Below are 14119 nucleotides of genomic sequence, written 5' to 3' on the forward strand. Positions count from 1 at the left end.
AACGCTATTAGCGCGCACCACCGCTAACTAGCTAGCCATTTCACATCGGTTACACTCACCCCCCTTTCGACCTCTTCCTTTTCCGCAGCAACCAGTGATCCGGGTCAACAGCATTAATGTAACAGTTTAACTTTAGTCCGTCCCCTCGCCCCGACCCGGGCGCGAACCAGAGACCCTCTGCACACATCAACAATAGTCACCCACGAAGCAGCATTACCCATCGCTCCACAAAAACAGCGGCTCTTGCAGAGCAAGGGGAACCACTACTTCAAGGTCTCAAAGCGAGTGACGTCACCGAATGAAACGCTATTAGCGCGCACCACCGCTAACTAGCTAGCCATTTCACATCGGTTACACTCACCCCCCTTTCGACCTCTTCCTTTTCCGCAGCAACCAGTGATCCGGGTCAACAGCATTAATGTAACAGTTTAACTTTAGTCCGTCCCCTCGCCCCGACCCGGGCGCGAACCAGAGACCCTCTGCACACATCAACAATAGTCACCCACGAAGCAGCATTACCCATCGCTCCACAAAAACAGCGGCTCTTGCAGAGCAAGGGGAACCACTACTTCAAGGTCTCAAAGTGAGTGACGTCACCGATTGAAACGCTATTAGCGAGCACCACCGCTAACTAGCTAGCCATTTCACATCGGTTACATGAGGACATCATGATCAAGCCAGAACAGGCAGAAAGATGGGTCCAGCAGTGCAGCCATTATGTATACATTGTCACCAAAGGAAGTTTTGTTGCCTGTTTATCCGAGTACTCCATTCTGACATTCACAAACACCCCCTGGAATTGGCATTTGAGTGAATGCTGCAGTGCTTTTACTAGACTGACTAGGTGACGACTTGTGCTCAGTATACTTTGCAGATGATAGTTGACAGTACACAAGGAAGGGCAGCACTGAGAGAACCCCCTGAGTAATGTCGGTGGCCTGGACAAAAGGGTCCAAAATGTCCACTAGCTCCAATAGCTGTCTCCATCCCCTTTGTGATAAGCAGAGTTCCTTGTGTCCTTGGGCCTCAAGTAGCGTATTGAGGCTTTGTTGATTCAGATTGGTGACTGCTTTAACAAGCCGGAGGATGGAATTCCATCTGGTAGACACAGCAGCAGGGATACTACGATTGGCTCCGAACTCAGCTTCAAATGCTTCTTTCAGAGAACAGGTAGTGTGTAGTAAGCTGCAAAGTTTAGTTACCTTAACCATCACACTGTTTATAATTTTTGTTCCCTTTAGTCCATCTCTAATCACTAGTTGTAATGAATGGGCAAAGCACTGTAAGCGCTGTTGCCTGCAGTTGGTTTGGATAGCTTCTACATCAGCATTGTACTCTTCACCAAATTCTTCCCATATGCTGGGGTTATCCACATCATCATCATCATGATCATTGCTTGCTTTGGGGAAACAAACTGTGAAGGCCTTTTTCATATTTGCAGCGTTATCACATATGATATAATCTCATTTATGTTCTATGGCAAAATTATCACATATTACTCCCAATGTATCACTGATTCTTTCCCCAGTGTGTGACACTGTGAATCTATCACAGCTCAACAGAACTGACTCCAGTCTGGGTGTTTTTTTAATCTTCCATGGCCATGTAATGGGCCATTACTCCCATGAAGCCCCTCATGGTCCTGTCAGTCCATATATCTACAGTGACAGACACTGATTCTGTCTGTTCTAGGGCACTTTTGATTGTAGCCTTTTTGTTCAGTGTTAAGTCATACAGGCACCTGGTCAACGTGGGCCTACTTACTGGTCAATATTTGTCATCTACCACTGACATGAAATGCCTAAAGTGAGGGTTGTCCACTAAGGACATAGGCAGGTTGCAGGAAATTATCAGGTGTTGCAGTATAGCCTCTGTTATAGCCTTCTGTTATCTTCTATGTGTTGTGATAATTGCATTGTTTGCCCTATAACCTGTTAGTTCATATGCCTTGTGTCCGTGATATATAGGCCTAAAGGCCGAGACAATAAGAAGACAGTAGCAGAATAAATTCAGCCACACCTTTATTTCATCACAAAACCAGAGAGCAACCTCTGTCCGGTGAAGTCCACAAAGCATATTGAATGCAACAAACAGTTACATGACCTACAGTATGTTCAAGCAAGTTAATGTTTCCCAACATTTTCGGACCACTAAACAACTAGCCTATTGATTTAGAACCACGAGAGTTATGCAAGTCACAAAGAAAACAGGAGCTGCCTCCACTATTCCAGCACCATTTCAACTTCAACATTTCAACATCATCAAATCACCTCTGCTTAGTCTAATAAATTGACAACTGAAAGATACCAAAAACAATTTAGTCCAATCAATGTAAGCTAAATATGATGTGGCTGTCCATGGTTCTGATTTCTGTGTGTGTGTGTGCGCATTCTGCAAATTAAAAAACATGTTGACTCACCCCACTTGTATAGAAACACCAATGCCATCCTCCTCTCTTTCATGTTGAGGAAATGGTCTATCACTCTGTCATACACTACACAATTGTATTTTTATTGTCCTAGGCTACCTGGCTTAAATGTTTGTTCACTAGCCTAACTTCCTTTCATGGGAAATGCTACATCTAGCTACATATTGAACTTTCATCCTCTCAGGCTAGGGGCACAATGCATGAATTAATGGTTGGATCAGAATCGCCATTATAATCATTGGCCAGTATGGAGAATTAAGTAAAACCACAAGTCCATATCCCTATCTTCATCCATGGCTAATTTAGAAAGGGCTAATTTTAGCTAGCTAGCTAGCCACTGGAGGACAACAACACAACCACAATGAGATTAAACAATTCAAGTTGTTTCTGTCAATGACATAGGCTCTTGGTGAGATTTGATAGGCTTCTCTTTACACTTTTTTTTTGGTGCGCCAGGACCATTCATAGTTGAGCTCACTCAGTTTAGCTCAAGGCTGATTGGCTATTATTTTATACATTTTTTATCAAGGGAGACCGAATGCTTGCTTGCTTCCATTGCAATCAATGGTATGGGCAACAATGTCATAAGCCTACTCTTTGGAACCAGACAGTATCAGATAGATGGCCTACACATACAGAGAAAGAAGGGCGCTGTTTCGCTTCCTTTCTCTGATGAGATACATTCAACCTCTTGCAAATTGAAGAAAAATTCTGCCATAGAGAGACGAAATATACATTGTTTTAAATATTTATTTTGGGGGGGTGCATTTTTGGGGGCAAGCCTGACTTCCCTTGGCATCCATGAAAACGAGCCACTGCTGGTTTTATCATCATTATCAATATACTGTAATGAAACAGCAGGGAGCAGGTCTCGAACCCTCGACCTTCTAGCCCGAAGTCCAGTGCGCTATCGACTGTGCCGCATAAGCATGCTCCAGCGATCGAGTCGATTTCCGCGCTTATAAACCCACGGTCGTCACACTACTGCCTCCTTTCAAAGAGCGCGTCCTCGCGACTCTACGTCTTATAGGAACGCGCTCACCGGCCAAGCACACGCACTGTCGTGGATGCAAGGTCCTGACACCAATGTAATGAAACAGCAAGGAGCAGGTCTCGAACCCTCGACCTTCTACCCCGAGGTCCGGCGCGCTATCGACTGTGCCGCAAAAGCATGCTCGAGCGGCAGAGTCGATTACCGCGCTTATAAACCCAGGGTCGTTACAATACATTGCCCTAGCGCTACCATCTGAACTAGCCGCCATGCCAACCCAGTCACAGTACACTTGTGACAAGTCCGATAAAAAACAAAGATACAGTTTTGTAACCGATAGTGGTCCGACATCCTCATCAAAGGTTCCGCGGGTGTTTGCAAGCTATGGTTACTGTTGTCTCTCTTTGAAAATTATTTATTGCTGATATGAAAGATAAGGTTCTTAACGTATTATGCTTCCAAAACCGTTGGCTACCGCAAGCCATGCAACGCCTCGATCCCACCGACAGTCTTTCGGCGCAAAATGGTATGCAGCATCATCTGGACATTCAACATTCGCGTTCTGCTACCTTTTCTGTCAAGCCGTGGACACGTACAGTTTGATGCATACGTTCGATACACCCAAGGTATGCACCACACAGAACTCACTGCAACTGCCTCTACAACGCAATGCTGCAAGGCAAACGCAGCGTTCCATTAGAAATGAATGTACTTCTGGTTTACCAAAATGCAAAGAAACTGTCGGTATGATCAAGGCGTAAATGTTCAGTACTGAGGGTCTACGATCTTAACAAAACTTCCCCCTACAGCAGACGCCTTAGTCCAATGGCTGACTTTCTTATGTGTAATGTAATGGAACTGTAAGTCATGATTAAGGGCGGCCTAGTTCAAGGATACGTTTCCTTTTCAATAATTTGAACATCTATTGATCATTAATCATCATAGAAAATAATTTTTATTTATTAAGGATGAGCTAGGTCATAATATGCTATTCACATCATTTGTGCGCTCCCTACAGTCTCACTTTCACTCAATTGACTACACTGGAATGGTCAAATCAAATTTTATTGGTCACATACACATGGTTAGCAGATGTTAATGCGAGTGTAGCGAAATGCTTGTGCTTCTAGTTCCGACCGTGCAGTAATATCTAACAATTAATCTAACAATTTCACAACAACTACCTTATACACACAAAAGTAAAGGAATTAATAAGAATATGTACATATAAATATATGGATGAGCGATGGCCAAACGGCATAGGCAAGATGCAGTAGATAGTATAGAGTACAGTATATACATATGAGATGAGTAATGTAGGGTATGTAAACATTATATGAAGTGGCATTGTTTAAAGTGACTAGTGATTTGGTAGTTTGCCCCCGGTGATGCGTTGTGCAGACCTCACTACCCTCTGGAGAGCCTTACGGTTGCTGGCGGAGCAGTTGCCGTACCAGGCGGTGATACAGCCCGACAGGATGCTCTTGATTGTGCATCTGTAAAAGTTTGAGTGTTTTTGGTGACAAGCCAAATTTCTTCAGCCTTCTTCACCACGCTGTCTGTGTGGGTGGACCATTTCAGTTTGTCCGTGATATGTACGCCGAGGAACTTAAAACTTTCCACCTTCTCCACTACTGTCCCGTCGATGTGGATAGGGGGTGCTCCCTCTGCTCTTTCCTGAAGTCCACGATCATCTCCTTTGTTTTGTTAACGTTGAATGTGAGGTTATTTTCCTGACACCACACTCCGAAGTCCCTCAGCTACTCCCTGTAGGCCGTCTCGCCGTTGTTGGTAATCAAGCCTACCACTGTAGTGTCGTCAGCAAACTTGATGATTGCCCCGTAGCACTCACATCACGAAGTGCTTTGAGAGACTAGTCAAGCCTCATATCACCTCCACCCTACCTGACACCCTAGACCCACTCCAATTTGCTTACCGCCCCAATAGGTCCACAGACGACGCAATCGCAATCACACTGCACACTGCCCTAACCCATCTGGACAAGAGGAAAACCTATGTAAGAATGCTGTTCATCGATTACAGCTCAGCATTTAACACCATAGTACCCTCCAAACTTGTCATTAAGCTCGAGACCCTGGGTCTCGACCCCACCCTGTGCAACTGGGTCCTGGACTTTCTGATGGGCCGCCCCCAGGTGGTGAGGGTAGGAAACAACATCTCCACCGCACTGATCCTCAACACTGGGGCCCCACAAGGGTGCGTTCTCAGCCCTATCCTTTACTCCCTGTTCACCCATGACTGCGTGGCCATGCACGCCTCCAACTGCACTTACTTTGAAGAGAAAGATGACTGTCTCATTTGGAGGTACCACCACAAAAAAAATACTAGGTCCATAGTTGTGTGCATTTATTAAAATGGTATTTATTAATGCAAATGACTAACAAAGAGTGCTTCTACACCTGCATTGCTTGCTGTTTGGGGTTTTAGGCTGGGTTTCTGTACAGCACTTTGTGACATCAGCTGATGTAAGAAGGGATTTATGAATACATTTGATTGATTGATTGATTGAGTGAGTAAAATATCACATAAAATGGTTCAAGCATTATTGAGGCGCTTTCCATCACATGGTATCTCTGCTGCTGCAACAGTGACCACGTTTACATGTGCACAGTACTCCGGATAGTAGTTTATATCCCGATTTCACAAGTATCCCTGTATCTGTGAATAAGCAGAATATTCCTAATTTAAGTCCATATGTGTCAACTCAAAAACAGAATACCCTACTTGAGTATCCCGAATAATAACGTGATATTCAAGGACATCAACCACCCGAGCCACTGCCTGTTCACCCCGTTATCATCCAGAAGGCGAGGTCAGTACAGGTGCATCAAAGCTGGGACCGAGAGTCTGAAAAACAGCTTCTATCTCAAGGCCATCAGACTGTTAAACAGTCATCACTAGCACATTACAGGCTGCTGCCTATAGGCATAGACTAGGAATCCCTGGCCACTTTAAGGAATGGAACACTAGTCACTTTAATAATGTTACTCACCTCATATGTACATACTGTATTCTATACTATTCTACGGAATCTTAGTCACTTGATAATGTTTACATATCTTGCATTATTCATCTCATATATATATACTGTATTCTATACTATTCTACGGTATCTTAGTCACTTAATGTTTACATATCTGGCATTATTCATCTCATATGTATATACTGTTTTCTATACTATTTTACTGTATCTTAGTCCGTTCTGCTCTGACATCGCTCGTCCATATGTATATAGTCTTAATTCATTCCTACTTAGATTTGTGTGTATTGGGTATATGTTGTGTAATTTCTTAGATATTACTGCACTGTCGGAGCTAGAAGCACAAGCATTTCACTACACTCGCAATAACATCTGCTAATCACATGTATGTGACCAATATCATTTGATTTGATTTGATATTGGTGTGCATGTAAACGTGGTCACGGCCAACTAACAAGTGGGTTTTGACTACATGGGATGCAGCTCTCAGAAGTGACTTTTCGTAGCAGAAGGTTTAGAATAGCAGGAAATTAGCTTAAAAAATCAACATTGTCTCATTGCAAAATGTGTATAATTAGTTATAAAACTGAAACAAACAATTGTTTTGTGTCCCATGGCAAAATGTGTCGAATAAGCTGTTTTGCCAAGAAAACATTTTAAATTTTAAAAAGACAAGAGTTTCTATTGGAAAAATTCAGGAAGGTCCCTCCCCGTTTCGTTCCGTTTAAGAAACTTTCGCAACAGAATCGGTGGAATGAATACACCCCAATTCACGTGTTTCCATTGCACTTCAGTGCACACAAATTACTCGTGAAACCTTTCTAGCAAGGGCGATATTGCGCGTGCACGTGACTGGCTTGCCATAGAAAACAAAGCTGTCTGCGCGGCATCCATTACAGCGAAGGGTGCAGACTTCTGGAATATATGAATATAGACGCTAGAAAACACTCCTAAATATGGATTTACAGCGAGTATAGGATCAATTGAGACTCGGGCCTGTAAGGGCAGTGAGACTGCAGGACACTCGCGAAACTGACGAAATATACAGTTTTTCTCGGGGTGCTTTGTCTTGGCCAGCTAGCAAACCATCATTGTCATTCGATTGGAAGCTATTCGACTAGTGTTTGCTAGATGGGGGCTGGGGTACATCGCCATGTTGTTATCAAATAGTAACTGTTAAAAAAGACATCTTGAAGTAAAGGCGGAAATTGTGTCCACCAGGTCCTTCGTTTTGGCCACAGGGAACCGAATCTCAACAGTCGCGGAACCCACCACTGACTGTTGTCGTCGGTGACATGGCGGAGCAAGGCTACTCTTCTTGGTGAGTGCGCATAGGTATAGCCATTGCACGAGCTGGCTAATAGCCTGACTTGATTGCTGTATGTACTTTTTTTTTTTACAGAGATATAGTTGACAACCTGCTTCGTTCCTAAATAAATCAGCCGCTATTTTGCTTAACTAGAATTAGATGGCCCTGTTTTCAAATTGTGTTAGTGAGCTAGCTAACTACGGTCCAAGTACAGGGCTAGCTCGCTATCAGCCAGTTAGCTGACTTAGCCGCTCGTCTTAATGTTGGCATTTCATTGGTCATACGGAAATGGTTATACAAGGTAGACGAATCTGTAAGGTTGTATATAACTGATGTTAGTTAGCCAACTCCTACCAAAATAATATTATTTAGTTAGCTATCTAGCTTGTAAGCCTCTCGTCAACATACGTTTTTGTGTATGCATAAATATCTTATTGCTATATCTCGTTAGCCAGTTGCACACAAAGGGAGCCTATGAGTGTAGCTAGCCTACCGAACCAGTTTACGCTTGCAAGTTAGACTACGTTAGCAGAAAAGGTCACCGGCTTTATTCATGGAATGTCCACTTTTTCACACAATAATTATGTTGTCATTGTGATACATTTATGACACGCCCGGTGTCTTATAAAGTCGGAGAGATAGCTATGTTATTGAGTCATCCATTTTTATTTTGTTAATGACGTGCGCAGCTGGCTTGCTAGCAAGTCAACACCTCTAGCTTGTTTAGCTAACGTTAGCTAGCTTGTTATCTTGATTGTCCATCATAATAACCTGCTTCCTAAGAGTAGCTAGCTGGCTAAATAAGGCATTGATCTGTAAATCGGGGTTTATCTTCCCGCATTGTTAGCTATAACTAACTGATTGCAATCCCTACTGTTATGTGCCAGAATAATAGTTTTCAAATTTTATTTTTTATGTGTGATAGCAAGTGGTGCCATGCAGACCAATATTAGGTAGACTGATAAATAACATGTCCATCCGTGTCATTTATCGATTTTTCGCAATTGGAAATGGGGTCATTTTGTCCACTTTAGCTGTACATTTGATGTTTTTTAATGAACGGCCTATGCTGCAGATCATGGCATTATTAAAGTCAAATTATGTGCCATCTAAATGGCTAGTATTGTTTTTAAGTATTGATGTGGAGGCAACCATTTATAGCTCAGACACACCGGTAGGATTGTCAAACGTTTGCCTGTGTCGGCAGTCGATCTATTTTGTGTTAACACAGCAAAGACCTTGAAGTCGTCAGCCATTCAGCCTTGTTAAAATATTCCAAACCAGAAGGCGGCAGTAGCATTGTTTGGCAATGCATGTCTGTGTGTGTTGTTTAGGTTTGGTCTAGATTCCAATGTTAGTTAGCTAGCTACACTAATGTTGCTATTTTGCAGAAAGCCCTTGTTTATTTATTTATTTTAACCTTTATTTTACTAGGCAAGTCAGTTAAGAACAAATTCTTATTTACAATGACTGCCTACACAGGCCAAACTCTGATGACTTTGGGCCAATTGTGCGCCGCTCTATGGGATTCCCAATCATGGCTGGTTGTGATACAGCCTGGATTCAAACCAGGGTGTCTGTAGTGACGCCTCTAGCACTGAGATGCAGTGCCTTAGACCGCTGTGCCACTCGGGAGCCCATCTGGCTTGATAATACTAGCCAGATGGACACAGCTAGATAACTACCTAGCAAGATGACAAAGAAACAATTTCATTCACTCTCCATAACCATGGGGAGTGGAGGGTGAGATTTATTTTTGTGTGGGGAGGTCTCGGATGGTTGAGGGGCAGCTCTCGGGGGAACTGTGTTGGACATCTTAGATGGTTGGTGACCGTGTGGTTGGGAGCTTGGGCCGGTGTCCGAGAGGTTGCTGGTTTGGGTCCCCGATTTGGCTTGGTGGGAGATCTGTCGATGTGCCCTTTGGTGGGGCGCTTTACCCTGGATGCTCTGGATGGCTGCATCATGTTATGGGTGTGCTTGTAATCATTAAGGACTGTGGAGATTTTCATGATTAAATTGTTTTTTTAAATTGAGCTAAGTGCAGCCAAAATTCTAAAGGAAGACCTGGTTCAGTCTGCTTTCCACCAGACACTGGGAGGTGAATATACCTTTTTTTATACCTTTTATTTAACTAGGCAAGTCAGTTTAGAACACATTCTTATTTTCAATGACTGCCTAGGAACAGTGCCCTGCCTTGTTCAGGGGCAAAACGATGGATTTTTTACCTTGTCAGCTCAGGGATTCGATCTTGCTACCTTTCGGTTACTAGTCCAACACTCTAACCACTAGGCTACCTGCTGCCCCTTTCAGCTGGACAATAACCTAAAACACATGGCCAAATCTGCATTTTACAGTTTTGACTAAAATCTACTTGAAAATCTATGTCAACCTGAAAATAGTTGTCCAGCAATGATCAACAACCAATTTGACAGAGCTTGAAGAATTTTGAAAAGAATAATGTGCAAATGTGACCGAACGGCTCAAATCGGCCCTATGTATGTTTTTTTTTTTTTTTTTTGCATTGGATAAAAGTAGAGACTCAGAGCTACAAAATGGTATTTCATACACTATAGTTTAGGAACAATGGGAAAGTATTTTTGCTTTGAAAGTTGATCAACTTGTAAACTCACTTTTGAGAAAATGGTCATTGAATTTTTTGGTACTGCTGGAGAGCCCTTCTTTGTCTATACCCGTTCAGCATCATTCACGCCCTCTTAAGCTTTAGCCCTACCCATCACTTTTTAAGGGTTGATCTGTATGTAATGTTACTAACACCAGTCAAGCACACAAGCCAACTTGCTAGCTACTTCCAGACATCTAAGTGAGAGAGAACAGCTCACTGAACATTACTTGCCCTAGCAGAGCTGGATAGGCTGTTATGTTATCCAGAGCATTGGTGATTGTCCGTTCGTAAATTTAAAGGGTTTCGCGTTCAGAGCACACACTGGACGCTCTGGCCGATGAGTAGAGTTGATCCGAACGTTCTGACCTCACAGCCGTTAACTGGCTAACATTGGCTAGCTAGCTAGCTAGCAGACACATAATGAGAGAACACCCCACTCTGACCATTTTACTCGCCCTAGCAGAGCTGGTTAGGCTGTTTTCATCTTCTGAATCTGCAGGTAGCTGACCAACCACGTTCAATGGAAGCTAGCTAACATTAGGCTATAGCTAGCTAAGAAAATGGCTCTGAGATACGAATAAGGTCATACACCAGTAACGTTAGCTAGCGAGCCAGCCAGCTAACATTAGATATCTAGGTAAACAATGAAGCATAATCACAACTCATGACGTTACTACCCTGCATGAATCTGCAGGTAGCTAACCAACCAGGTTCAATGTTAGCTACTTAACATTTGGCTATAGCTAGCTAAGCAAATGGCTCTTTCTGTCAATTTGAAACATGTAATATCTGAAAATGTAGCTAGCTAGACTATCTTACTCGTCGTATACATCATTCATGGTTGGACACGTCTCCTGTGGGATGCCATGGTTGCCCTTAGTTTGATGTAATCCGGAGACAGGTGTTTTCTCCATTTCCTTAGCTATCATACTCTAATTTCACTGATTTCTAAACTCAGTCCTCCAGAAAGTGGAGAGCAATGCGTATGCTGTTTTAATACATAACTTTAATTTTTAAAAAGCCACGTTAGACAGGATTACCTAGACATACTGATCAGTTCAAATAGACAGAAGTGTGCCCTATGGCAGACCAATCCAAACTCATCTCTTGTCATTTCCACCCCATTCATAATCTCAGCCAATCAGGGCTAGCGGGAACTTTGCCTCACTTTTTCTTTGGCTAAACCAACTAGGCTCGTAATTTAACAATTGTATTTGTATTTACAGATGGCATACAAGTTTGTTATTAAGGCACATGAAAGTTGCAACAACAAAAAAAACGCATTTTGATTAAAAAACAAAAGTTCCCATTCAAACGGCTCTCCTGTGAAGTAGTGACATAAGCCTAGTTTTCTGAAACGGGTCACAAATGTTGAACAATCCAGGCGTAGAACGCTCTTAGACTTATCCAGAAAGACTCTCAGCTGTAATTGCTGCCAAAGGTGACTCTAACATGTATTGTCTCGGGGGGAGTGAATTATTTGAATAAATTCGAACATTTGGAGAGAAAAAAAATTTCCCTCATCAATCTACGCACTACCCCATAATGACAGCTTTTTTGTTGACATTTTAGATAACCTTTTGCTATGAGATTCGACATTGAGCTCAGGTGCATCCTGTTCCCATTGATCATCCTTGATGTTTTTAGAACTTGGAGTCCACCTGTGGTAAATTCAATTGATTGGACATGATTTGGAAAGGCACACACCTGTATATATAAGATCCCACAGTTGACAGTGCATATCAGAGCAGAAACCAAGCCATAAGGTCGAAGGAATTGTCCGTACAGCTCAGAGACAGGATTGTGTCAAGGCACAGATCTGGGGCAGGGTACCAAAAACAAATGTCTGCAGCATTGAAGGTCCCCAAGAACACCGTGGCCCCCATCATTCTTAAATGGAAGAAGTTTGGAACCACCAAGACTCTTCCTTGAGCTGACTGCCCAGCCAGACTGAGCAATCGAGGGAGAAGGGCCTTGGTCAGGGAGGTGACCAAGAATCCGATGGTCACTCTGACAGAGCTCCAGAGTTCCTCTGTGGTGAAGGTGGAGTGCTGCAGAGATGGTTGTCCTCAATCAGGCCTTTATGGTGGAATGGTCAGACGGAAGCCACTCCTCAGTAAAGGAGTGGCACCTAAAGGACTCTCAGAAAAAAAGTTTTAAAATGTAGGTAACCTCTCTCAATAAGATTTAGTACAGACCAGGCCTGACACAGGCTGGACCCTATGATCACCTGGCTACATAGCTGATGCCTGCTGGACTGTTGATTAGTCACGGTACTCCATTTTTTTTTTGTTGATTTTGTTTATTTGTCGACCCCAGCCTCGAACTCAGGCCCTGTGTGTAGTTAACTGACCCTCTCTGCCCAATCATTGACATTTTACCTGTTGTTGTCTTAACTGATTAGCTGTTGTCTTACCCCTTGTTGTTAGTCGACCGATTATGATTTTTCAATGCCAATACCGATTATTGGAGAACCAAAAAAAGCCGATACCGATTAATCTGCAGATAAAAATATATATATATATATATATTTTTTTTTTTTTGTAATAATGACAATTACAACAATACTGAATGAACAGTTTTATTTTAACTTAATATAATACATCAATCAAATCAATTTAGCCTTAAATATATAATGGAACATGTTCAATTTGGTTTAAATAATGCAAAAACAAAGTGTTGGATTAGAAAGTAAAAGTGCAATATGTGCCATGTAAAAAGCTAACATTTAAGTTCCTTGCTCAGAACATATGAAAGCTGGTGGTTCCTTTTAACATGAGTCTTCAATATTCCCAGGTAAGAAGTTTTAGGTTGTAGTTATTACAGGAATTATAGGACTATTTCTCTCTATACTATTTGTATTTCATATACCTTTGACTATTGGATGTTCTTATAGGCACTTTAGTATTGCCAGTGTAACAGTATAGCTTCCGCCCCTCTCCTCGCCCCTACCTGGGCTCGAACCAGGAACACATCGAAAATAGCCACCCTCGAAGCATCATTACCCATCGCTCCACAAAAGCCGCGGCCCTTGCAGAGCAAGGGGAACAACTACTCCAAGTCTCAGAGCGAGTGACGTCACCGATTGAAACGCTATTAGCACGCACCCCGCTAACTAGCTAGCCATTTCACATCGGTTACACCAGCCTAATCTCGGGAGTTGATAGGCTTGAAGTCATAAACAGCTCAATGCTTGAAGCATTGCGAAGAGCTGCTGGCAAAACGCACGAAAGTGCTGTTTGAATGAATGCGTACGAGCCTGCTACTGCCTACCATCGCTCAGTCAGACTGCTCCTTTTTCCCGAATGCGCACCGCATCGATTATATGCAACGCAGGACACGCTAGATAAACTAGTAATATCATCAACCGTGTGTAGTTAACTAGTGATTATGATTGATTGTTTTTTATAAGATAAGTTTAATGCTAGCTAGCAACTTACCTTGGCTTCTTACTGCATTCGCGTAACAGGCAGGCTCCTCGTGGAGTGCAATGTAAGGGAGGTGGTTAGAGCGTTGGACTAGTTAACCGTAAGGTTGCAAGATTGAATCACCGAGCTGACAAGGTAAAAATCTGTCGTTCTGCCCCTGAACAAGGCACTTAACCCACCGTTCGTAGGCTGTCATTGAAAATAAGAATGTGTTCTTAACTGACTTGCCTAGTTAAATAAAGGTGTAAAAAAATTAATAATAATAATAAATTTGGCCAAATCGGTGTCCAAAAATACCGATTTCCGATTGTTATGAAAACTTGAAATCGGCCCTAATTA

The 14119-nt window shown here is 42.6% G+C and overlaps 1 protein-coding gene across 2 annotated transcripts in view; it reads left to right on the forward strand.

Moving 5' to 3' along the window:
- The first annotated feature begins 7349 nt into the window (after positions 1-7349).
- LOC139552413 (signal peptide peptidase-like 3) overlaps positions 7350-14119 on the forward strand; it is a 42217-nt gene continuing 35447 nt past the window's right edge. Inside the window, exon 1 of one of the 2 annotated variants that reach the window (XM_071364136.1) lies at positions 7350-7741. In XM_071364136.1, coding sequence (XP_071220237.1) covers positions 7716-7741 — 26 coding nt within the window. In that variant the 5' untranslated portion in view covers positions 7350-7715. The remainder of the gene's footprint in view (positions 7742-14119) is intronic. The other variant, XM_071364135.1, reaches the window with a different exon arrangement.

The sequence above is a fragment of the Salvelinus alpinus genome, chromosome 24, assembly GCF_045679555.1.
Source record: "Salvelinus alpinus chromosome 24, SLU_Salpinus.1, whole genome shotgun sequence".
Taxonomy (NCBI): domain Eukaryota; kingdom Metazoa; phylum Chordata; class Actinopteri; order Salmoniformes; family Salmonidae; genus Salvelinus; species Salvelinus alpinus.